General features: G+C 42.7%; 1 protein-coding gene across 8 annotated transcripts in view; it reads left to right on the forward strand.

The window, feature by feature from the left end:
• The window catches only part of CADPS2 (calcium dependent secretion activator 2), a 591,461-nt gene that overhangs the window by 297,974 nt on the left and 268,684 nt on the right, over positions 1-24,803 (forward strand). For all 8 annotated transcript variants that reach the window (XM_075065313.1, XM_075065326.1, XM_075065319.1 and 5 more), the window contains exon 8: positions 21,424-21,563. In XM_075065313.1, the coding sequence (XP_074921414.1) occupies positions 21,424-21,563 (140 nt within the window). The remainder of the gene's footprint in view (positions 1-21,423; positions 21,564-24,803) is intronic.

The raw sequence follows: 24,803 nt of genomic DNA on the forward strand, positions 1-24,803 counted from the left end.
AATTTAGGCAGTTTACTCCTATAAAGATCATTGGGAGTTGCATGAATAAATCCTTCACAGCATTTTGAAAATGTGTTCTCCTTTCGCAGAGTAGTCATCTCTTTGTATACCCATAGCTATAGTACATACTTATAGTTATGACTTTGGTTTTGTATCCTTGCCCATCCTGGCTAATAGCCATTGACGGACATATCTTCCATGAACTTATGTAGTTCTTTTATGAACCCTGTTAGTCTTAATGCGTGGGAGGAATAGCTCAGTGGTTTGAGCACTGGCCTGCTAAACCCAGGGTTGTGAGTTCAGTCCTTGAGGGGGCCACTTAAGGATCTGGGGCAAAATCAGTACATGGTCCTGCTAGTGAAGGCAGGGGGCTGGATTCCAATGACCTTTCAAGGTCCCTTCCAGTTCTAGGAGATAGGATATCTCCATTTAATTTTCACAACATCCTCTGGCAAAAAGTTCCACAGGTTGACTGTGCGTTGTGTGATGAAATACTCCTTTTGTTTGTTTTAAACTGCTGCCTACTCATTTCATTGAGTGTCCCCTAGTTCTTGTGTTATGAGAAGGAGTAAACCACACTTCATTTACTTTCTCCACACCAGTCTTGATTTTATTGAACTCTATCCTATCCCCCCTTTTCCAAGTTGAACCACTCTAAAGACACACACATCCTTCATCTAAACATGCATGTCTCACAGTTATCACCTTTTTCACTGTGACGCTGCCCAGGGTACCCAGAGCTTAGAGGCACTTCACCACTACCCACTTTTAGCATCAAGCAGTCTTATCTTTACCTGTGGCTCAGCTCCATGAAACCAGTAGCCTCTGGCAATATAAGCACCTACTTCCTGGTATCTGCAAACCTCACTGTCTCTATTCAGGTTAATGATAGGCACACACCAACCCCCGAGTCCTTGGAGTGCTCTTTGCAGGTCCAGCCCTTAACCACTAGATACTCTCAGAAATTACCAGATTTGCTGTCCCTGAGGGGACAGTATAGGTACTAGCTTGTTTGATTCAATTGAGTATCAACGCCTTTATAACATCACAGCACTGAGATACAATTATAGTGAAAACAATCATAAATGTATTTTCAAAGGCTAAGATGAAGAGATAGTGAGTAAGGATAATAATGGAACAGAAATGGTTACATATAAAACAAAAAGGAAACAGGCTTCCTAAGTCTAAATTTAATTTTAACAGGCCAAACCCTCGTCTAAAGTAGTTTATCTCCCCTAAAGTAATCTCTGTTTCTCCAACCAACATGGCTGAAATCCCTCTCTCATGAATGCAAAAAGTGCTGTCCTTTGTTTCCTTAGTGAAGGATGAAGAAGTGTCCTTTTGCCCGCTTCTTATACCTGCCCCCTCCAATTCATTTTTTTTGTCTCCAGGGTCAGGATGTCCCCTCTTGGTTTGTTCCCTGGTGTGCTGACTTCGTTGACTTCACATCCTTATGTTGTGACTTCTTATGCAAATAGAGCTTCCATTGGGTTAATTTATAATGCTTAAGTTACATGTGAACCGAGGCAAAGGTGAATATACTTCCATTGTCCAAGATCTGCTTGTCAGCCCTGCACTGATTCAGACTTTAAAACATATTTTCAATATATAGAGATAACTTCTTACATCATGTCAGTACCTACATTTCACAATGATATTAATGACCAGTGTGATCCCAGCCTTCATTGAAGACCTCACATGACATTCTTTATAGTTAAAAATACTATGAAAGCAGTGTGCTAGATGTAGTTAGTGTCAAGTATGACAGGAGATGCTGTTGTAGAATAGTGAACCATTTGCCAGTTTTCACTGAGGAATTCTTAGGGTCACAGTCACCTCTTGTTGCTCTTGTCTTAATGTGAGGCTTCATCCTGCAACAGATTGTACACAGACACCGAGATCCTTCCATTTACAGCCAGTTGCAGGATAGGGGCCTTAAACTGTAAATTCTTCAGGGGGAGGAGTCCATCTTTATTTGTTTTGTAAAATGTTGTATACATATATCTGTAAATAATTGTATATTGTGCATTTCTGGCATCTTCAGCTTCTAAGGCATTTAGGATATGCCTGTGGTTGGAGGAATCTCTTACCTGGCACTCTTCTGACATCTTATTTTCTGTATAACAAATCCAAATATGAAGACAAGGATAGTTTGCTCACATAGGGATGCTCTGTTTGCTTTCTGCTGGCTGCGCAGCAGAAACATTTTTTTAAAAAAATACCATTGCCTTTTTCATTCTTCTTCTGGAAGAAACTGGAGGATCATTAGATATACTGACTCAATGTAAAATGAGAAGTGGACCAGGACCCCGTGACTAGGGCTCCTAGGCACTACAGCAATACAAATGAGCAAAGATGTGTGCTTGTCTTTGTACAGACCTAAGCAGACACTCAGTCATTTAATTTAAAAAAGTGTTAGAGAACTGTGACCCTAGGTACCCCTGTATTCACACCCTAGGCACTACTGTAATGACATTAGTACAGAATATGCCCTGGGAGGTATCATTTGAAAACTAATAACACAGTGGCTATTAATATAATTATAAAATGCAGGCATTAACATTATATATGAATTTACCAATTCCATCTGTATGATGTTGCTAGAACATGTGTAAGACCAGACATCCTAACCTAGGTAAAAGTGATTATCAAGTCTGTCTTAGATAAGGAATATAGGTTTACCTCAATTTACATATTAGCAGGAAACAAAGCCATTAAGTTAAAGCATTGAGGGTTGTCCTGATCCTGAACTCCAGAGGCAGAGAATTAACACTGGTCCTGCACCCTAGAGACACAGGAGACTGAATCCCCAGGAGGCCTTCATGCTTGTAACACAAAGACATCCCTTGGGGATATAAGGAACAGAGAGAGACTCCATCTTTATCTATCAGCTTAGGAGACAAAGGAACCAAGCAATTTGATCTTTGTAAAGGATCCTGGCAAGGCTGGCCAGGAAAAGCTGAAAAGGAGACTGGTTTAGAGAAATTATCTAGAACAGACTGTATCTTGCTGTATTAAGTCGTGGTCTGTTAGATGCCTGTTTTTACTTTTATTTGTTTGTAACCATTTCTACCTTTATCCTCTTTGCATGGTATCTCTTAACCTATGTCCTTTTGCTAATCAGGTTTTTATTTTTACTGTAAACCTACTCAGTGTTGTATTTGAAGGGAAGGGTTTGTTTACTCCAGTCAAGCTAATAGGCTGTAATGTACTGACTCTCTAAAAGAGCAGCAAACTGAATATCTTCTGTGAATGTACAGTGATAGATGCTGTGCATTGCAGAGAAATATTTCCGTGGAGCTTGGGGGCTGGAATTCATTGATGGTGACCTGCTGGGTAAAGTTTGGGCTGGGAGAGCCTTGAGTAGTTTGCTGGTGATGAAGACAGACTGTTGTGGCAGGGAGCTAACACAGTTTAACCTCCAGCTAAGATCATTCTTGCTGAGGCTCTGGGTGTCCCCAGCAGCGTGTTACATGAGCAAAGTAGAGTACAGCATTTAAATTTCTTAAAGTTATAAATTTCTTCTAACAAGAAAACAGAATTTGAGAGAATTAGGTAAGGTGGGCCAACTAGCATCCAGCCCATGGCAGTGAAAAGGTTGGACCACCCTGAATTAAGTAATGGTTGAGATCTCCCAAAAGACATGCATTCTTTTGCATGCTGCTGACTTAGGGTGACCAATGTCCTGATTTTATAGGGGCAGTCCTGATGTTGGGGGGCTTTTTCTTATATAGGCATCTATTACCCCTCACCCCTGTTCCGATTTTTTACCCTGTGCTGACTCCAGTTTGCCCAGGTATCTAGCTATGTATGTACACAAAACAAGGTTAATGTAAATGCTGGAGTTTGTGTGTGACAGCTGAGTGAGTGTAAAAAGTGATGATTTTCTCTCTTTCCTACCAGAGATCCTGTGCTACTTCTTTTTGTTCCATGTTTTGTCTATGAAGATGTTCAAACATAATAATTCAAAGTGACAGCCATTGTGCTTGCTTCACACACATGTGAATACAATGTGGGAGCAGCAGGTGGTGTTTGATTACAGATATTTTTTGAATATAAAGATAATTGAGTCTTGTTGCACTGATTATTCAATTAAAAGTGAAGAACTATTATCTTTTGGGCTACTTGTCACATCCAAATGCAGCCAGTAATAATTTGCTTTATAGCTATGCTTTTCATTGATGCTGTTATTCTGTATTTGATTTAAAGATATTTTGCTGGGCAGGTACCCACACTTGCATAATTTTCTAGTTTCTGAATATTGACTACAGCAGGCGCATAATTTGTATTCTGTGATCTGTTCAAACACCCTCCAAGAAAAGAAGTAAATTTTAAAACTGATTCCACACTTTGAATATGCTAGTTTATGGTTCTCTGTTGTGGGAATGTGCTTCTCTATCAGGTGATGAAATACTTGTTTTTTCCTTCCCACCTCTCATCTCTGTTCTTCTGTCTTTTTCCAAGTCTTGGAATACAGGTCCCATCCCCAGCACCCATTACAGGTGTGGTTCCACAGGTTTTTTCCTCATGCTCAAAAGCAGAGGTTTCCTGAGCAGCTATGAGTCTCATTTCTGCAGAAATGTTTTCTGGAGTGAAAGACAGATGATAAAGTCTCTTTCTGGCAGAAACCAGTTCTTTGGGGAGCATGTGTAGGAAGGCTGGAATGCCCCTAGCTTAATGTTAGCTCTCCAGCCACTTCAGCAGTTGTATGTGGCTCAGGTGGCAGCATCCAAAGGCTCCCATTGCTACAGCTGGCCCCATGTGCTGCCAGACCTCACTCCCTCTCACCACTATATCATTATTTTAGGGTCTTCTCAGCAAGTGCTTTGTGTGTCAGATATTGCAAATATACCCACTGTCTTTAGGGACGATTGTTTCAACTTTATGAATGGTATCTGTATGTTTGAACCAGATCTTTAAATCATGGACACTTCAAAGACTGCTATACTGGGATGGATGAGACAACATGGGTCTGTAGAATATTCAGAGATCTTTGTGTCAGTATGTAGTATGTGCATGTGTATGTTTCTAGCTCACTGGATGTATTTCATGGGGAATATGGAATCACTAGGTAAGTGATTAGTGCAAAATCCCAATATTAGTTATGCAGACACCCATCCTTAACACTTTGCTCTCGGGGAAAGGAGTTTTAGCTGTTTTAGGAGGCTTGATTACAGATATTCAGATATAGAACAAAGGCTTTTGGGGTATAAATGCTGAGTTTAAACAGACTCAGGGCTCTCGTTTTGATCCAGCAAACTGACATCAATGTTTAACCAAGGATCCAAACCCTGCTGAAGGGTTGGAAGGACTTGAACCTGCTGTGGTCTTCCGGTATGCTTAAATATGTGTTTAGACTCATAGACTTTAAGGTCAGAGGGGACCATTATGATCATCTAGTCTGACCCCCTGCACAATGCAGGCCACAGAATCTCACCCACCCACTCCTGAAACAAACCCCTAACCTATGTCTGAGTTATTGAAGTCCTCAAATTGTGGTTTGAAGACCTCAAGCTGCAGAGTCCAGTTATGACTATTATTTTCTGTATTGAAATAGCACCTGTTGTTTTTTATGTTTTCTCTGTAAGAATTTTGTCCTTAAATCAGTGTACCTTGTTTTTTCAAAGCTGTCTAGTTACTGGTAAGCCACTGTCAGTGCTCCTAGAGAAAAAAAAAGACTGAAATGGCAGGTACTGAGCTAGATCAGACCTGCTAGGATATGCACAGTAAATTGCGAGTTGGGGGGTTGCAGTCTAAACCCTGGTCCAGAGGGAAAGAGGACATGGCTCCATGGCCACAGAAAGGTGATGGCAAGAGGCCTGAGACTTAAAGGTGTATCCTTTGAGTTAGACCATGGTGAGGGTCAAAGGTGCAGTTACCCCGAAACTATGACGCTTCGCTGTTTGCCATTTTCCCTGGTCGTTTTTTGTGCAGTTTCTTTTCTAGTATTACGAGAGCTGGCAAGTCTGAGATCACTCAGCAAGGTAGGTAATATAGGTTATATGGAATCCCCACAAATTGCCTTGGTGACCAGGCTTCAATGCCCCTCCTCCCAATCATTGTCCTTTGCTTTGCCTAAGAGCTTTCCCTCCAGAATTTCTACCTGTGATAAGGTATAAAAACCCCACACTGGGCAACACAGGGTTAACAAGCTAATATAGGTTTGGGTGGCCCTGCCCCGTCACACCTGCGAGAGATGTTGGAATTGGAGAGAGGAGCTTAAAAATGAGAAGCCCAGCTCATTTGATGGCAGACCAGGGAGAAGAACAAACCTTCAATCTCAGCTCCTGGAGAGAGGGCTGGCTGAAGGGAGGAGCTCCTCAGCTGACTGTTGCCTGACAGCCCCTCCCTGATGGAAGGGAGGGCCCGATGCTGACTCACGTTGAGAGGGGACTGTTCCTGTCCACAGCCTGGTGAGTGCCCTATGAAGGAAGAAATTTGGGATGATTCATTTGTGTTAATTCCCCTTTTGTTCTGTTCATTGACAGTCTGTCTTTTCTGGGGTTATCTGGGGCTAAGCCTTTTAGGACTAGAACCAGAGTGGGAAAACCACCCAGCCATTCCAGAGCAGCGGCCTGGGTGAGAGCTGAGTTCCTGCCCAGAGCCCAGGGAGTGCCTTGGGTAAGGAAATTTGACACTACCCAACACTCAACCACAAGTGACTTACAATTTCAACAACTGTGAGGCCCACATGGACTCCTCAGAGGATAAAATTATACTCAGCAATCTGTCATCAAGGCATTCAAGGGCATTATTTACAACTTCCAGCCTTCTGAAGTTCAGTTGTGAATTTTGTGAGACCAAAGCAGCTCCAAGTAGTCCCAAACTCTCTCATCTCATTGTGTGTGGGAGAAGAAGATTTAAAGCGGGGCATTGTACCCTAAAAAATGGGCAAGAGTGTCTGGCTAAGGGGACACAGCCAAAATCACCCTGAGAATATGCTCATTCAGTGCGTCCCCACATCGATTCCTGCCCAAGGAGCTTTTTGCAGGAATTAAAGCTACTCCCGCGCCCAGGTGCTGAGGGAAGAAGTTGGTGGCAAGGGGTCTCACAATAATATACCTCCATGAACCAGTTTCACTGACCCTGTCCCATTATCTGTATATTAAAGATAATTTATCAAAGGGCATACTAGCAATGAAACTTCTCGTGCCTTTGTGCAGACAATGGTTTGGCCCAGTCACATGTATAATTCACTCAATTTGACACTCATAGGTGCCATGTAACAATAGGCAAAAATATACAGTAAAACCTGCCCATACTCTCTACTTTGTCTGGAATCCTTTCCTTTTTCAGTCATTAAATTTGTAAATCATAAAAGAATAAGCCCTCTATAGAGTGAATTATTCTGCTACATGGTAAAAACTTCCAAAAGGATATACTTGAGGGAACAAAGGAAATTATATGTAGAACCATGTCTCTCATACTTTTGAAAATACCCTCCCTCTCCATCTCTACCAGCTCCAGCTTCCCTCCCCCTGTTTCAGGCTGCAGGACACAGGGCCCCTCTCCCTGCCTCCAAACACAAGAAGCTCCCAGCAGGGTGGACCTAATCAGCCTCTGGGAAATTGCAAAAGAGCTGCTGGTGGTGGCTGGTGATCAGGTACAGTTTCATCTTTGAGGCTGGTAACACTGAGAAGCAGCCTGACTGAACTGCAGAGGGTCGTGGGTTGGTTGTGGGGAGAGAGGGGCAATAGCTAGAGAGAAGACTGGGAGCAGGGTCTCAGAGTGGGGGTTGTGGGAAGGCTGCAATTGGCTGGACGAAAAGGCAGGGAGTGGGAGCCAGGGGTCAGTATAATTCCACATGGTGAAATATCTGGTTTTCCAGTTTACTTCATAATTTTCTAGGTTTCCAAAACAAATAAGTGGTGTTAAAATAACATTAAGTTTGCAAAGTAAAGAACACAAAAATTAGGAAATATCAGAATTAATATTGTCTGTGCAAATGTAATTTGGCCCCTTCGTGTATGTGTATTATGATACAGTGTGATCAGACTATTTTTCCACAGGACCCCTGCTTCATTCACAGGCTGGAGTTGCACTGGGGATGAATGGGGGCGGTGTGAAAAAGGTGGTTGTGGTCTGGAGAACTCTACCTCATTTGTTGCAGAGGCTGGAAGGTGTGTAGCTGAATGGGGCAAGGGACTGTAGGAAAAGATGACATGGTCTCAAGGTTAAGGCAGTTGAGTGCTGCTCTGAAGAATTGGTTTTGTCCCTGCCTCTGGCACAGATTACTGGTGTGATGCTTGGCAAGTCACTTAAACCATACTCTTCAGAGGTGGTCACAAACTGTGCACTTCCCATTTTATGGGTGACCCTGGGGCTGAGGACTCACATCTGCAACTGAAGCCCCTGGGAGCTGTGCATTGTACATAGTATACAGTGTTATTTAATGCTAAGGACTCTGAAGAATAAAGCTGTCATGGTCTCAAGTTGAGCACCCAAACTTAGCAGAAACTTTTGATCTAAGTTTCTCCATGCCTCAGTTTCTCATCTGGAAAATGGGGAGAATTATAGTGCTTTATTTCACAGGGCTGTTGTAAAAATAAACTGATGTTTGTGAAAATACCGTTGTGATGAGTGTTGTAGGCCAACCCTCAGCCTGCACTTAGCTGTAGTCTCTTTGAGTGTCTTTCCCCTGGGTCCTCTACTGGACCCCCATTCCTGTGCATTCTCTGTGTTCCCAGGAGGAACTCAGCTCACTCCTGCAGTTCTTTCTGAGTCCAGTTACTTCTAGTTCCTGGCAGTGTGCCCTGGGTCCCACCAGAGGTCACTGGTTGGGAGCAGCCCCCCCGGCCGCCACCTGTATCAGGCTTGTAGTGTCAGACCCCAGAACAAGGGGGAAGGGGAAGGAAAGGCTAGCCACCGCCTTAGGCTGGGCTCCCCTCGCTCCTGAACTCACTGGCAGTCCCTAGCAGCCACTCCTCCTGAGCAGACTTCTCCCACCACTTCTCTGTGGTGAGTTTAACCATTTTAAGCTCCCCTTTTCCAGGTGGAGTATACTCTGCAGGTGCACCTAATAGCCAGTGTCTGCATGTAGGAATGCTTGTTACCCTCATCCAACGGATAGAAAGGCTATGTCCCATGACCATGAGCACCACAGTAAAGCCCTGAAGGAGAATAGTAATTGTAGATTCAGAGCAGTGTTTGAATAATACATAAGGTGTGGACACCCCTAAAGGCTACGGATAAAATGGACTGTGGAATAACTACTTATTCAATGAACATCATCCATTCTGTGCACTGAATGAGGCAGGGGTCCTGTTGGAAAAAAATAGTATGTGATTGTGTATTAGATGTATCATAATATATATGCATAAGGGGACTAAATTAACATTGCATAGTCAACCTTAATTCTGGCATTTTCTGTTTAACCATTTATCTAGTCTCTGGCCTAAATTGGGGCTTAGATAAGGGCCAGTTGGCTGGGCCTGAACTCAGATGTGATCGAGGTTATGCTTGTGGGCTGGGAGAAGCAACCAGAAGAAATGGCTCCCTTGATTGGGGAGTGTGCTTATAGTTTGTGTCTTGGGTGTGATGAATCTGCTGTAGAGTCCTTTTGAGGACCACTGCCTCATTTGACACCGTGGCAGATGAAATCAGGTGAAGCGCTTGAGCTAACAGTCCCTGGCTTAGACAGGAGAGTATGGGTGGCAGGTGTTTCCAATGAAATGTCTTTGACTCTGAGGGTATGTCTTAACTACCAACGTAAAAGTGCTGCCACTGTGTAGTTGTGGCACCACAAGGGGAGTAGCTGGGAGCATGGCCACACTGCCACTTTACAGCACTGAAACCTGCATTGCTCAAGAGGTGTTTTTTCACAACTCTGAGCAAGAAAGTTTCAGCACTGTAAAGTGGCAGCGTGGACAAAGGCATGAAATGCCCTGCTTCCACCTTTGTTCTGGTAGATCAAGAGTTTAAGCTTTAGGGCATGCTGCATGGATCCATGGGCGGCAGGTTTGTAGAAATTTTGGTGGTGCCCAGAACCCACCCCCACCCAAACTCTGCTCCCCCAAAACTCCACCCCCCACCTGCCCAAGACTCTGGGAAGAGGTCTGGGGTGCAATATGCAGGTGCTGGGAGGGAATTTGGGGATGGGGTGTGTGTGGAGGGAGAGGGTGCAGGCTCTGGGAGGGAGTTTGGGGGGAGGGAGGAGGTGCAGGGGTGGGGCTGGGCATGGGGTGGGGCTGAGGATGAGAGGTTTGTGGTGTGGGACGGGGCTCAGGGCTATGGCAGAGAGGTAGGGTGAGGGCTGTGGGGTGGGTCTGGGGTTCATGATGTAGGAGGGGGTTCAGAGTTGGGGCAGACAGAGTGCAGGAGGATGAGAGGTTTGGGCTGTGGGAGGGGGCTCAGGGCTATGGCAGAGGGCTGGGGTGTGGGGTGAGAGCTGTGGGGTGGGGCTCAGGATGAGGGCTTCATCATGCAGGAGGGAGCTCAGGGTTGGGGCAGACAGAGTGCAGGAGGATGAGGGCTCTGACCGGGGCTGGGGATGAGGAGTTTGGGGTGTGGGAGGGCTCAGGGTGAGAGTAGGAGTGTGGGGGGTGAGGGCTCTGTCTGGGACAGGGATGAGGGGTTTGGGGTGTTGGAGAGGCTCACAGCTGGGGCAGAGGGTTAGGATGCGGGGGATGAGGGCTCTGGGGCTGGAGATGAAGGGGTTTGGGGCGCTGGAGGGGGCTCAGGGCTAAGGCAGAGGGTTGGAATGCAGGGGGATGAGGGCTTTGGCTGAGACTGGGGATAAGGCATTTGGGGAGTTGGAGGGGCTCAGGGCTAGGTCAGAGGGTTAGGGTGTGGGGGTGTGTGAAAGCTCTGGCTGGGGGCTCTGGGGTGGGGCAGGGCTGGGGATGAGTTTGGGATGCAGGCAGGCTGCTCTAGGATAGGGGCCAGAGAGGAAGACTCACCCCAGCCCTTTCCCTGCCAGCAGCAGCAAGCCCTGAGGAAGGAGCCCCCCTTTCCCTTCCCGCCCCCCCCTCCCCCCGCAGCACACTCACCCCCACCACTGTCACTGCATGTGCTCCTAGGGCCCCCTCAGGTCCAGGAATCTCCCTCGCCTTCCCCATGGGTGCTGAGGGATGCTGTGTGCGCCTCCTCCACTGCTGCTGCCCCTGACTGTAGCCTCACTGGGGGTGGGGGATGGGGCTGCCTCCTTGCCCAACATGGAGCAGGAGTGGTGCCTGCGGGCCGGGGAGGGCCCCCCGTGCTGATGGAGGGTCCCACTGGAAAAGGGAAGACTCTGAGGTGGAACTGCAGGCTCAGTCAGTCTGCCCTGGCAGTCGATATGGGGGGCGCTAGGACCGTGCGGCAGCAGTTGCTGCACAGAAGAGGCAGGGACGGTCTGCTCCCTTAGGGGCTGGGGACTTGCACAGGGCCAGCAAGGGCGGGGCCGGGGGACACTCGGGGGAGGCTCGGAGGGGAGCAGGTGTGCTGGGGTGGGGAGACCCGGCCCCAAACATTGGTGGAGCTGGACCCCGGCTCTAAATATTGCTGGTGCCCAGGCATCACGTGGGTATATAACTTGCCGCCCATGCGTGGCTCAACTATTCTTCCAAGTTTCCTAGAGGAAGTGGATTAAGGCTGGGGAAGGGATGGAACTTGCGCACCATGATAAGTTTAGTGACTGAGGAAGAGTTTTTTCTGTTGAGTATAAATTATAACTTCTGTATTTGCTTTTGTAATGTGGTTGACATTTTCAAAGCTGAGTTGGGGATTTAGCCACATAGTTCAATTCAAATAGATAGTTGTGTGCCTACATCTTCTAGTTGGCTGTGAAAATTTTAACCTGTGTTGTACCTAGAGCTTTGGAGAGAAACAGTCTGCGAGTCACAGAAAGTGACCCAAAAAGTGCATTGAGATCCTTGCTTGGAAGAGAGTATTTAAATACAAAATATTGTATATCTGTGTGGGTTTTTTAAATTTTATTTTTTGTAATCTTTATCCCTGGGAAATATACGTTATGTGTATGATCGGAAGGAAAAGCATAAAAAGTGAGATTCTAACTTTTATTTTCTAGATCTTTAGAAAGACACGATGATTTAAAAAAAAAGAGGGAGAAGATTGAGATGTGATACTTAACCCCTTGTGGCTTAGTTTAATTAAAAAGTCTGGCGTACTTACTAGGATCATAAGATGACTGCATTTATCACCAGTATCCCAAGCAACAGTAGACTGAGTTGATGATTTGTTATAAGACACCTGGACCCATGCAACGCTCAAGACCCACTTTTGGCACTTGATTATATGGTCATAAATAATGCATGCAGCTTTCGTAATGAAGGTTACCTATCCAGTTATTTCTTTATGCTTCTCTTTAGAATCATGGTTTGTAGTTCGTTACTTCTGACAGAATGTATTTTTAAAAATAAGATCATTGAGAGTAAAAGGTGATTTGAAATCATTTTACAACTGGAATTTGTGTGAAACTTGTAGAATTACTATATATAGAAAAAAGGGATAGTTACAGGTGTTTTCTAAATCCATTAGAGAAGAGAAGAAGAAGGTGATGACTTCTTTGTAAGCAGGTTATGGAAAATATAGCTAGATGATTAAAACCATGAAATGACATAACACTTTGAAAATAAACCTGTGACAAAACAATCTAGAAAGTTATTTGTTCATTAACATTGGAAATAATACTGTTTTGCAACACACATTACAATAGAGAACAATCCTTTTAATAATAGCATTCAGCTGTTTTTCCTTTTCTTGCTCGCCTTGGCAGTATGTCACCTTTATTTACAGTGACACAAAGCGCTGTAGTTAGAGCTATAAGATAGATTGATGTGTATTTATTCACATTTTTCATGGTTTCATTAATCTTTAGGGTTTATTTCTTGATGTTCAGTTCAAAATAATAGTAAGGTTCACTCATCTGTTCCAAAAGAGATCCTTGGACACATGAAACTGGCCTCTCTCTATTTCCTGTTGCTTGAGATACACACATGCGTGCACACACGTGAGCATGCACACAGATATTTACATCGTGCTAAACTATTAAAACTTGGGAGGGGGAAGAAATCCCCATAAATACATTAATTTTTAGTTAAGGCTGCTGAGTGATGTAAAACTTAATGATTAGTAAATAATGATCTGGATGATGGGATGGATTGCACCCACAGCAAGTTTGCAGATGACACTAAGCCAACTGCATTCCAAAACATGTTAAAACGTTTAAAATTCTTGTTTAAGGTACTCCGCCTTGCACTGGTTTGCGGCATAGCTCTTAGGCTCTTCACAGGTGTGTGTGTGGTGGGGGGGTATCTTTGCTAAGTGTAGCATGCAGCTGTTAGTAAGAGCTGCCTGTCTTTGGATCAGCACCAGATTGACTGTTGACCTCCTGGTATGTCTGTCTCATTTTCTCCACTTCCATGCAGCATTGCCACTGATCCTTGTCATACCCCTTCTCCTGCATCCCTGTGCAAGCTGCTTGTAGATGTCCACATGTCTGTGGTTGGCCCGTAGCTGTGCCTGCACAGCCTCATCTCCCCACAGGCCCAGAAGATCCAATATCTCCTGTCTACTCCAGACCAAGATGTGTCTGGAGCACATAGCTGGCATGATCATCTGGGCAGTTGCACAAAGCAATGGAGAGCTGCTAGATGTGCTCGCCAAGCTGGACAATCAGGAGAAGGCATTTCAAAAATTTGTGTTTGTGATAAATGAAGAGTGGGATAGCCTCCATTTATGAACACCCAGCCATCCCGTTAGCTGTAAAATCCCTTTTGGTTTCTGTTCTATGCTTGTTTTAAAGGGTTAACAAGCCCACAGGTAAAAGAAAAGGAGTGGGCACTTGACCAAAAGAGCCAATGGAAAGGTAGAACTTTTAAATTTGGGGAAGAAACTTTCCCTTTGTCTGTTGTTCTCCAGAGAAGGAGACATGGAGCAGCAATGCCATGTAAGTCTTGAACCAGGTATGAAGATTTATCTTTCATACCTAGAAGAAATTATTTGGATAGGGGATGTTTAGTTAGACACAATCAGGTTTATTTTTTATTTTGGCTTGTGGATCTCTTCTGTGCTAACCCCTGATGCTTTTGTTTGCTTGTAACTTTTAAGGTGAACCCCCAAGATGCTTGATTTGGGTGCTTGATGATTGGAATTGCTCTTTTAAAATCTAGCAAAAGCCTAAGTCCCAGATGTATTTTCTTTCTTTTTGTTTTTAGTAGAATTTACCTTTTTTAAGAACAGGATTGGATTTTTGGTATCCTAAGAGGTTTGTGCATATGCTGTTTCATTAGCTGGTGGCAACAGATAATTTCTTTCTTTTCTTTCTCAGCTCTTCCCCGGATGGGAGGAGGGGTGAAAGGGCTTGAAGGTGCCGCACAGGGAGTGCTCCTTCCTGGGTCCAACGGGTTTGTTTTTGCATTGGGTGGTGGCAGCATTTACCAAGCCAAGATCAGAGAAAAGCTGTAAACTTGGGAGTTTAATACAAGCCTGGAGTGGCAAGTATTAATTTTTAGAATCCTTGCGGGGTATCCACCATTCTGCATCAGAGTGACAGGCTGGGATTCAGCCTTGACAGCGTTGACCTTAGTGTGTTGACCACAACTCTATGCCGTTTGGGGAGGTGGTGTTATTGTGTCACTACAACAGGGCACTTACATGGGTCAAAGATGAATTTAAGTATAGACACATGCACAAATAAGTTGATGCAAGATTGCTTACGTTGACCTAACTTTGTAGTGTAGACCAGGCCTGAATGATGCATGGGTCCTGTTGAAAAAATAGTAGTGTGATCATGTAATTAAAGACTGTATCATAATGCATATGTACAAGGGAGCTGAATTAAAGTTGAACAAGCAACTTTAACTCTGGCATTTCCTAACATTTGAGTGCTTGACTTTGCAAGTTTAATAATCTTTTAGCACAGTTTTTTGAATGTAATTATAATTATTATGTACTTCAAGGCGTTGATTATATTGCTTGGGCATCCTTATTAGAGAAAAACATGAATACAAGACAGTGTCCTGTATATGACTATGTGAAATGAACTGTTAGTATTATTTGTAATAGATGGTTAATGTGACTTGAGGTTTTGTCAGAGAGATATGATGGACATGAAATGGAGTACACTGTTGCTGTGGGATTGTTATTTGGTATAAAGGGCTTATGATAAACTTCATGAGGTTATATGCGTACAATGGGCTAATGGACCACTTTGCAAGTTGAGAAATTTGAGATTTATTTTTAACTCACTTTAACCTCCTTGTTGAGACATTGTGATTTGGAAGAATGAGCATAGAGTCAGGAGGTCCAGAATTCTAATAATAGTTCTGCCACTGACTCACTAGGTGGCCTTGGGCACATTGCTTTGCCTTCCCATCTCTGTTTCTCTGTCTATAATATTGAGCTAGATCCTCGGCTGGTGTAAATCAGTATGGCTCTATTGACTTCCACAGTGCTTTGACAATTTATGCCATGTGATAATCGGACACATAGGGGTTAATACTTGCCTAACTACCTCACCTACCTTGATGATTAATTAGCTAATATCCGTAAATGCTTTGTACACATAAAGTGCTAGAAAAATGTTAAACATTATCACTAACATTCTTGGAATGCAATTTGTACAAGATTTGCCTCTCTTGGCAATCTGTACTTAAAGTTAACAATGTTTTGTTGGGGGGTATATGCAAATAGATCTTCTGTGCACATTTGGTACATAAGGACTTGCGCCAAAAAAGAGAGATGGGAAGAAAATTCTATCATCCTTTTAAAATACAGAAAGAAACTACCAGTTGAAAACTTATGAATTAATGACACACTTGTCTATTTGTGTTTACATCAACTTTAAAAAAAAATAACCTTGGAGAAAGAAATGTTGCCTGCGACTCATTAGGTCTGTTAATCTGTTTCATGACAGTAGTATGTAGTAACTACTGCCTGTAGAAAAAGAAAAAAAATCAGACTATTATCTACTGTTCGGCACGAATGCCTAGATATATGTGAAATCATTAAATGCAAGGAGGGAGAAATAATGTTATTTACATAGTTTCCACTTAAAAGGAAAAAACAACTAGAAACTATTTCCTATGCAATGGAACTCAAAGGTTTATATATTTATGAAAGAGGGGGAACTGTCAAGAATTACCTTTGTTGGAATTCTGTTAGTAAGCATAATGAGAGATTTCAAATTGTTAGAATGTAGTAACCTTCAGCATGCACACAGATACTTTGCTTAATATTCAGTGTGGTTTGTTTTGAATTACATTATTTTTTATTTCAGACACACGTGCATTGCAACTTAGGGTTACACTAAATGACTTTGGATATGTATTTAGAAGATGATTTTTATATTAAATGGAAATAATTTTGCTTCCTTAGGGGCCCCATTCTGAAAAATAATCATTTTTGAACAGTAGAGGCATCTAAGTACTAAAACTGAGATGTCCAGTCAGCTTACTAGCTCTTTAAAGGGAACTGAATCTACTTAATGCCACAGAACAAGTCACTACTATTAGTTGTATTATGAAATGTGCACATTTCATATATGTTATATGATGATAGATCTTGATTCTTTCTCTTCCACTAAAACAGTTGAGAAATAGGGAGGAACTGGTTGAGAATTTGAAAGTGAAAGGCAGCTTGAGTGAAAGTGATCATGAAATGATAAGAGTTCATGATTTTAAGGAATGATAGGAGGGAAAACAGCACAATAAAGATAATAGATTTCAAGAAGGCAGACTTTAGCAGACTTGGGGAGTTGGTTGGTAAGATCCCCTGGGAAGCAAGACTAAGAGGAAAAAGAGAGTTGGCATTTTTTCAGACACACATTATTAAGGACCAGAGAGCAAATTATCCCACTGAGTGGAAAGATGGGAAGTATGGCAAGAGACCATCCTGGTTTAACCAGGAGATCTTCAATGGTCTGAAACTTAAAAAAGAGTCCTACAAAAAGTGGAAACTAGGTCAAATTACAAAAGATGAAAATAAACAAACAACACAAGCATGTAGGAACAAAATTAGAAAGGCCAAGGCACAAAACAAGATTAAACTAGCTAGAGACATGATGGATTACAAGAATACATTAGAAGCAAGAGGAAGACCAAAGACAGGGTGGGCCCATTCCTCTGTGAAGGGGAAAAATAACAGAAAATGTAGAAATGACAGAAGTGCTAAATAAATTTCATGTTTCAGTTTTCACCAAGAAGTTTAGTAGTCATTGGGCATCTAACTTAATGAATGCCAGTGAAAATGAGGTGGACTCAGAGGCTAAAATAGGGAAAGTACAAGATAAAAATTATTTAGACAAGTTAGATGTCTTCAGGTCACCAGGGCCTGATGAAATGTATCCAAGAATCACAGGTGCCAACTTTCCAAAGTGCCGGGGGGGTGCTCAACCCCCATCTCTGCCCCAGGCCCTGCCCTATTCCATCGCTTCCCCCAAAACCTCATAACTACATCTTTTCCGGTCCCCACTCTACCACCATCCTGCCTGTTCCGGCCCCTACTCCATCCCCACCTCGTCTCTTCCCTCCCAGTTCCACCCCCGGCCCAGCGTGCCACATCCTTGCTCCTCCCCACTCCCTCCCAGCCTCCTGCATGCCACAAAACAGCTGATTGCTGCAGGCGGGAGGCGCAGGGAGGGAAGGGGAGGCACTGATCCATGGGGCCCGCTGGTGGGCGGGAGGCATTGTGGGGATGGGAGGGAGCTGAAAGAGGTGCTAGCACCCACCATTTTTTCCCCAGCCTCGGAGCACCCATGGAGTCGGCGCCAATGCCTAGAATACTCAAGGAGCTGACTGAAGAGCTATCCAAGCCACGAACAATTATCTTCAAAAAGTTAGGGAATACGGTCAGATTCCAGAGGACTCAAATGGACAAATATAGTGCCAATTTATAAAAAGGGGAATAAGGACAACCCAGGGAATTACAGACCAGTCAGTTTAACTTCAGTACCCAGAAAGATAATAGAGCAAATAATTAACAATCAATTTCCAAACACTTAGAAGATAATAAAGTAATAGCTAACAGTCAACATGGATTTGTCAAGAACAAATTTTGTCAAACCAACCTAATAGCTTTCTTTGACAGGATAACGACCCATGTGGATGGGGGGAAAGTTGTAGCTATGATATATCTTGACTTTATTAAGGCTTTTGATACTCTCACACATGACCTTCTCATAAACAAACTAGGGAATTACAACTTAGAATCTGATGGAGCTACTATAAGATGGGTCATAACTGGTTGGAAAACTGTTCCCAGAGAGTAGTCCTAAGTCGTTCACAGTAAAGCTGTAAGGGCATATTAAGTGGGGTCCTGCAGGATGAGTTCTGGGTCTAGTTCTGTTCAATTTCTTAATCAGTGATTTAGATAATGGCATAGAAAGTATACTTATAAAGTTTGCAGATGATACCAAGCTGAGAGGGGTTGGAAGTGCTTTGGTGGATAGGATTAAAAATTAAAAATTATCTGGATAAATTGGAGAAATGGTCTGAAGTAAATAGGATGAAATTCAATAAAGACAAATGCAAAGTACTCCTCTTAGCAAGGAACCATCAGTTGCACGCATACAAAATGGAAAATGACTGCCTGGGAAGGAGTACTGGGGTCATAGTGGATCACAAGCTAAATATGAGTCAACAGTATAATGCTGTTGCAAAAAAAGCAAACGTTAGCATGAATGTTGTAAGTAAGACTCAAGAAGAAATTCTTCTGTTCTACTCCACACTGATATGGCCTCAACTGGAGTATTGTGTCCAGTTCTGGGTGCCACATTTCACAAAAGATGTGGACAAATAGGAGAAAGTCCAGAGAAGAGCAACCAAAATGATTAAAGGTCTAGAAAACATGATCTATGAGAGAAGATCGAAAAAAATTGGTTTGTTTTGTCTGGAGAACAGAAGACTGAGAGGGAATATAATAGTTTTCAAGTACATAAAATGTTGTTACAAGCAAGAGGGGGGAAAATTGTTCTCCTTAACCTCTGAGGCTAGGACAAGAAGCAATGGGCTTAAATTGCAGCAAGGGCAGTTTAGGTTGGACATCAGGAAATACTTCCTAACTGTCCGGGTGGTTAAACACGGAATAAATTGCCTAGGGAGGCTATGGAATCTCCATCACTGGAGATTTTTAAGAGCAGGTGTCAAGGCTGATTCCCCACTCTGGCACTTTGAGTGCAGAAGGTGAGGTCCTGCAAGGATTCTAAAAATTAATACTGGCCACTCCAGGCTGATATTAAACTCCCAAGGTCACAGCTTCTCTCTGATCTTGAATGGGTAGATGCTGCCACTGCTCAAGTGCGCAACCCCCCCCCCCTAAAAATTAGGAAGGGGCACCTGGGAATCCCTTCCTGTGGGGTACCCTTCAGGCGCGCACGCACCACACACACACACACACACACACACACACACACACACACACGAAAAAGGCAATCAGCTGTTGCTACCAGCTAATTAAACAACATATGCACAAACCTTTTAGGACACAAACACATCAATCCTGTTCTTAAAAAAGGGTAAATTTTATTAAAAACAAAAAGAAAGTAAGTACATCTGGAATTTAGGCTATTGCTAGAATTAAAAAGAGCAAATATAATAATTAAGCATAAAGAATGGTTTTCTTGAGGTCCAGCTTAAAGGTTACAAGCAAAACAAAAGCATTTGGGAGTTAGCACAGAGGAGTCCATAAACCAATAAGAAATAAAAGAAGTAATCCTAATCACATCTTCCTAGACAGTCCCTGATTTACTTATATATCTGGGGTTCAAATAAGTAGTTCTAGGTATGATCTGATGATTTTCCATACCTGGCTTAAAGCTTCCTGTAGCATTGCTGCTCTGTGTCGCCTCTCTCCGGAGAACAACAGATAGACCAAGGGAAAGTTTTTTTTTTTTTTTTTTTTTTTTTTTCCAATTTTAAAATGTTCTAGCTTCCCATTGGCTCTCTTGGTCAGGTGTCCACTCACTTCCCTTTACCTATGCATGCAGTCAGACTTTTTAACCTTTTACAGGTAAAGCAAGTTGAGAACAGCTTCCAAGAGGGATTCTATAGCTAACTGTCTGGCTGGGTGTCCACAAAAGGGGGCTACCCCTCCCCCCTCATTTATCAGAGCAGGTTAGACAAACACTTGTTAGGAATGATGTGGATAACACTTTGTCCTACCATGAGTGCAAAAGACTGGACTAGAAGACCACTCGAGTTCCCTTCCAGTCCTACAATTGTATGATTCTGTGGTTACCAGAATTCATGATCCTAATCCTGCAAAGTACTAAGATAATATGATGTAAACTGGGGTCATTCAATATCCCAGAGATGTAGGCCTCAGATACAGTACCTTGTAATGGTCTTAGCATTGAAGGTATTCTTTACATTTACTTTTCTTGGTGACTTGTACTCAAGTTCTCATTTTAACTTTCCCATATTACACGGAGGAGAGATATAGATATAGTTATGAAACCAGTTGTTTTAGATTCCCTTTTCTCGTGAATCTTACAGAACAGTGACACAGAAGAAGAAGATTATTGTTTTACAGGGTTGTGCTTTAGTTTGAAATATTTCATTTCTCGGTGGTGATAGTCTGAACACACTGACTTGTCATGAGGCCACAAGAGATGTGCAGTTTTGACGTATAATCCTGTTCAAGGGCTGTAGCCACAATGAGAATGGAGGCGGCTATGGTTATCTAATGTTATTCAGGTACTACATGGAAACTACTTAATTGTAAGTAGTAATAAATGAAGGGTTTTTTTTTTTAACAGTTTGCATGAAAGCTTCTATTTGATTTGAAATAAAGGTTTATTTTTTTCTAATTTTATGTAACTTTTATTTATTGTAGATATATCAACATGGTACTGTGAATAGATTACATGGGTAGAATGGAGTGCTAGAGAAATAAACGTAATGTACTGCACTTGTAGCAAGATGGGCTAGACCTAATCGATCTCTTCCATCTCTAATTTCTGTGATATTACTGTAATTGACTTTCATTATTACCACTGATTGAATAATGAAGATGGTAAGAAAGAGTGTATTACTCTTGTGTTCTCTCATGTAATTAATTTCATTGCTGGAGAATGCCATCTATTGTATAATACCATAGCACATTGTTTCACTAGACACATTCCCTGTGGAGTACTGAATGATGTAAGTGTCTAGGTGCCTGCTTAATTGTACATGAGCATTTCTCAACTGTCAGTTCTGCTGGTGCTTCTTGAGCTATTAATTTGGAATGAAGTAACATAGGAGGAAAACATGTTATCTAATAATATAAAAACACCCATTTGTCAGAAAATAAATGAATCCCCTTTGAAAACACATCTGTTGTGACGAGATGGAATAAAATGGTTTAGTAGCCATGTCTTGACTCTGACAACCCCTATTGGAAAAGACACAATGAAGCTCTCTATTGGTCACAAGTCACCAAGTAGATTCTGGTAAGATTTTTGAGTCAGTATGATAAAAAAAGTTCTTATTTTATATTTTACAGGTAATATTATATCCAACATCCAATAGCTCAAAGTCACCTGAGTTGCATAAAATGATAGTCCCCAAAAACAGCCAGGACTCTGACTTGAAGATTAAACTGGCAGTGAGGATGGATAAACCACCCCATATGAAGCATTGTGGGTGAGTACACACTTTGTGAATTTCTCTGCATGTTTAGTTCTAATATTATGTTTACATTTTTCCACATGTAACTATAAGGCAAAGTTGAGAGGCAGCACTGAAATGCACAACAGTTGCTGTAATATGGGAAGGTATCATGTACTGACTTTATAAGTAATTTGTAGCCTGGACTAACATTTAATTCAAATGATTCACTGGGATATAAAGACAAATTGTAAGAACTAATTCTAATGGCTTGGCTACACTTGCGAGTTACAGCGCAATAAAGGAGCCCTGGGTGCACTAGCTCACTACCCATCCACACTGGCAAGGCACGTTGAGCGCTCTGACTCCGCAGCTACAGCTCTGCTGGTACTCCACCTCAGCAAGTGGAATAACGTTTGCTGTGTCCCTGCTGGAGCGACGCAGCGCTAGTGTGAACAAGGTGTTGCATTACTGCACTCTGATTGACCTCCAGAAACATCCCATAATCCCCTCAAGTCAAGTGGCCACTCTTGTCATTGTTTTGAGCTCACTGGAGGACTGCAGATACACCCTTTCAAAGATCTTGTTTCTGACAGCTGGCTGCTTATCTGCTCGAGGACAAAAGAACCATTATTGAGGAATGCTGCTTGCTTTGAGTAAGAACGACAGAGAGGTGGGGGTGGGGGGGGGTCTTTTTTGCTGCTGTCTGAACACAAGACAGAATGCTGACATGCTATCAACCCCCCCCAAAACCTACTCTCTCTCTCCACATACACACAACATCCTCCACCCCACCCCCCGCATTTGAAAAGCACCTTGCAGCCACTTGCATCCTGGGATAGCTATCACAATGCACTGCTCTTTGTGGCATTGCAAGAGCTGCTAATGTGGCCACAGGAGTGCGCTTCCAGCTGAGAATGTAAACACTCAGCAGCGTTTTCACTGCTGCGGTCTCTGAAGGCTGGTTTAACTCCCAGCACTCTACAGCTGCAAGTGTAGCCATGCCCTAAGATGTCAGAGTGAAAAGTGCAATGCCCTTTACAAAAAGCAGTTCTTGAATGTTAGGCTTAGAGTTAATAATGATTTTAAAAATACTTGATATCTAGGTGGCACACAATTTCCATTAAAATAAAACACATTTTGTATGTGAATGTGGTGCTGTTCATAACACAAAAAGTTTCCATCCTCTCATGTTCAGTATTTCTGTTCAAGGGCATTTGCATTATGGTACCAATTTAGGAACATTTTCCTGTTTTTAGATCTTACATTAGAGCTATGTGTAATGGATTATAAAAAGAATATAAATATAAAAACACATGGCCAGCATCTCCCATCCCAACTGCAAAAATAATAATGTCTCCTGGAAGAGGAAAAGGCTTCAATTACAAGTATTACAAAGTGTTTGGCAGGGATATTTTTTTATCTTTCTACACAATGCAAACAAAAGGCAGAAGTGCTTTACAGAAAAAGAACACCATTGTAGATTCTAATTATTACTGTATAAATTAGCATCAAGTATGCTATTAAATTCTTCTAAAATACTTCCTTTGTCTCTATTTTGCTTATTTCAGACAGGGCTGATGTCATTGCCTATTATTAAAGATGCCCCATACTTCCTATTATATAACACAGTTTTCAGTTCCTTATGACTTTGCTAAAGTGTAACTGTATGGCCTGAAATTTTCCATGACAGGTGTCTGCCTCAGGGTGGGTGGGGGTGTGTGTGTGTGTAAATGTCAGCCCAAATGATTCTGTTGTTTCAAAGAATGAGACTTGGGATTGGTAGGCAAGGAGACTGGGACCAGTTGTGCCAGGGTACCTGTCAAGGTTTTTCCCCCACTTTGAACTTTAGTGTCCAAAAAGTGGGGACCTGCATGATCACTTTTAAGCTTAATTACCAGCTTAAATTTAGTACGCTGCCACCAGCCAGAAGTCTGTGTCTGGCACACTTCTGTTCCCCCAAAACCTTCCCTTGGGAACCCAAGACCCAAACCACTTGGGTCTTAAAACAAGGAGAAATTAACCATTCCCCTCTTTTCCCCCCCCCCCCCAGACTCTCCCTCCCTGGTGCCTGAGAGCACCAAGATCCAAACTCCTTGGATCTTAAAACAAGAAGAATTAACCCTCCGCCTCCTTCCCCACCAATCCTGAGTTTAGACTCAAGACCTTGGATTCTAAACAAAGAAAAAATCAATCAGGTTCTTAAAAAGAAAGCTTTTAATAAAGAAGAAAAGGTAAAACTATCTCTGTGAAAATCAGGATGGAAAATGCTTTACAGGTACCAAGTTCATATAGACTAGAGGGACTCCCCCCACCTGAGATCAAAGTTACAGCAAACAGAGGTAAAATCCTTCCAGCAAAAAGCACATTTACAAGTTAAGAGAACAACATAAGACTATCCGCCTTGCCTGGCTATACTTACAATTTTGAAACATCAAAGACTGATTCAGAAAGTGGGAAAGCCTGGTGTACGTCTGGTCCCTCTTAGCCCAAGAAGTACAACGAACAAAACAAACAGCACAACGAAGACTTCCCTCCACCAAGATTTGAAAATATCTTGTCCCCCGATTGGTCCTCTGGTCAGGTGTCAGCCAGGTTCACTGAGCTTCTTAACTCTTTACAGGTAAAAGAGACATTAACCCTTAACCATCTGTTTATGACAGTACCGAGCTCAGGAGCCTGGGGCATTAGGGGATAGATGCATTGTGTAAGGAGCTGGCAAGGGGGAACTGGGACTGGCTGGACAAGGAGAGTGTGAAGGGATGAGAAATCTGAGAAGTGGAAACTGAGACTGGGTAGGCAAGGAGAATAGGACAGGGGATAAGAATAGGCCAGGGGTGGGGTAGATAGGGACAGGTTGGAGGGGACAGATCAGAAGGGGTGAAGATTTGGGGGGAGGGAGGGCAAAGGGCCAGGCAGAAGAGTCTGTGCAGTTTGTACCGACTAGAAAACATTTCCCTTCAGAACCTGTAATAGAACCCATAACTCAATATTCTTCTGTTCTCAGCAAATATCTGGGAAACCAACTGGCAAAGTGTGTGCCTCATCTCCCTTTAGTGCTCCCATGTATAGGATGATGATCTACTACTGAGATCAGTTACTCCATTAACTCACATAGCTGAGGTCTGTGTGGTGGAACTAAAGGTTCCAAATCTACTGCTGACCTATCTGGGTGCAGGAGGGGTACAGGGTTTGGGGCTTTTTTTAATAACTAAGGAATTATTTTTAAAAAATGTTAAAAATAGGGATGTAAAAAGTTAACCAGTTAATTGGTAA

The sequence above is a fragment of the Chelonoidis abingdonii genome, chromosome 1 (genome assembly GCF_003597395.2).
Source record: "Chelonoidis abingdonii isolate Lonesome George chromosome 1, CheloAbing_2.0, whole genome shotgun sequence".
Taxonomy (NCBI): Eukaryota; Metazoa; Chordata; order Testudines; family Testudinidae; genus Chelonoidis; species Chelonoidis abingdonii.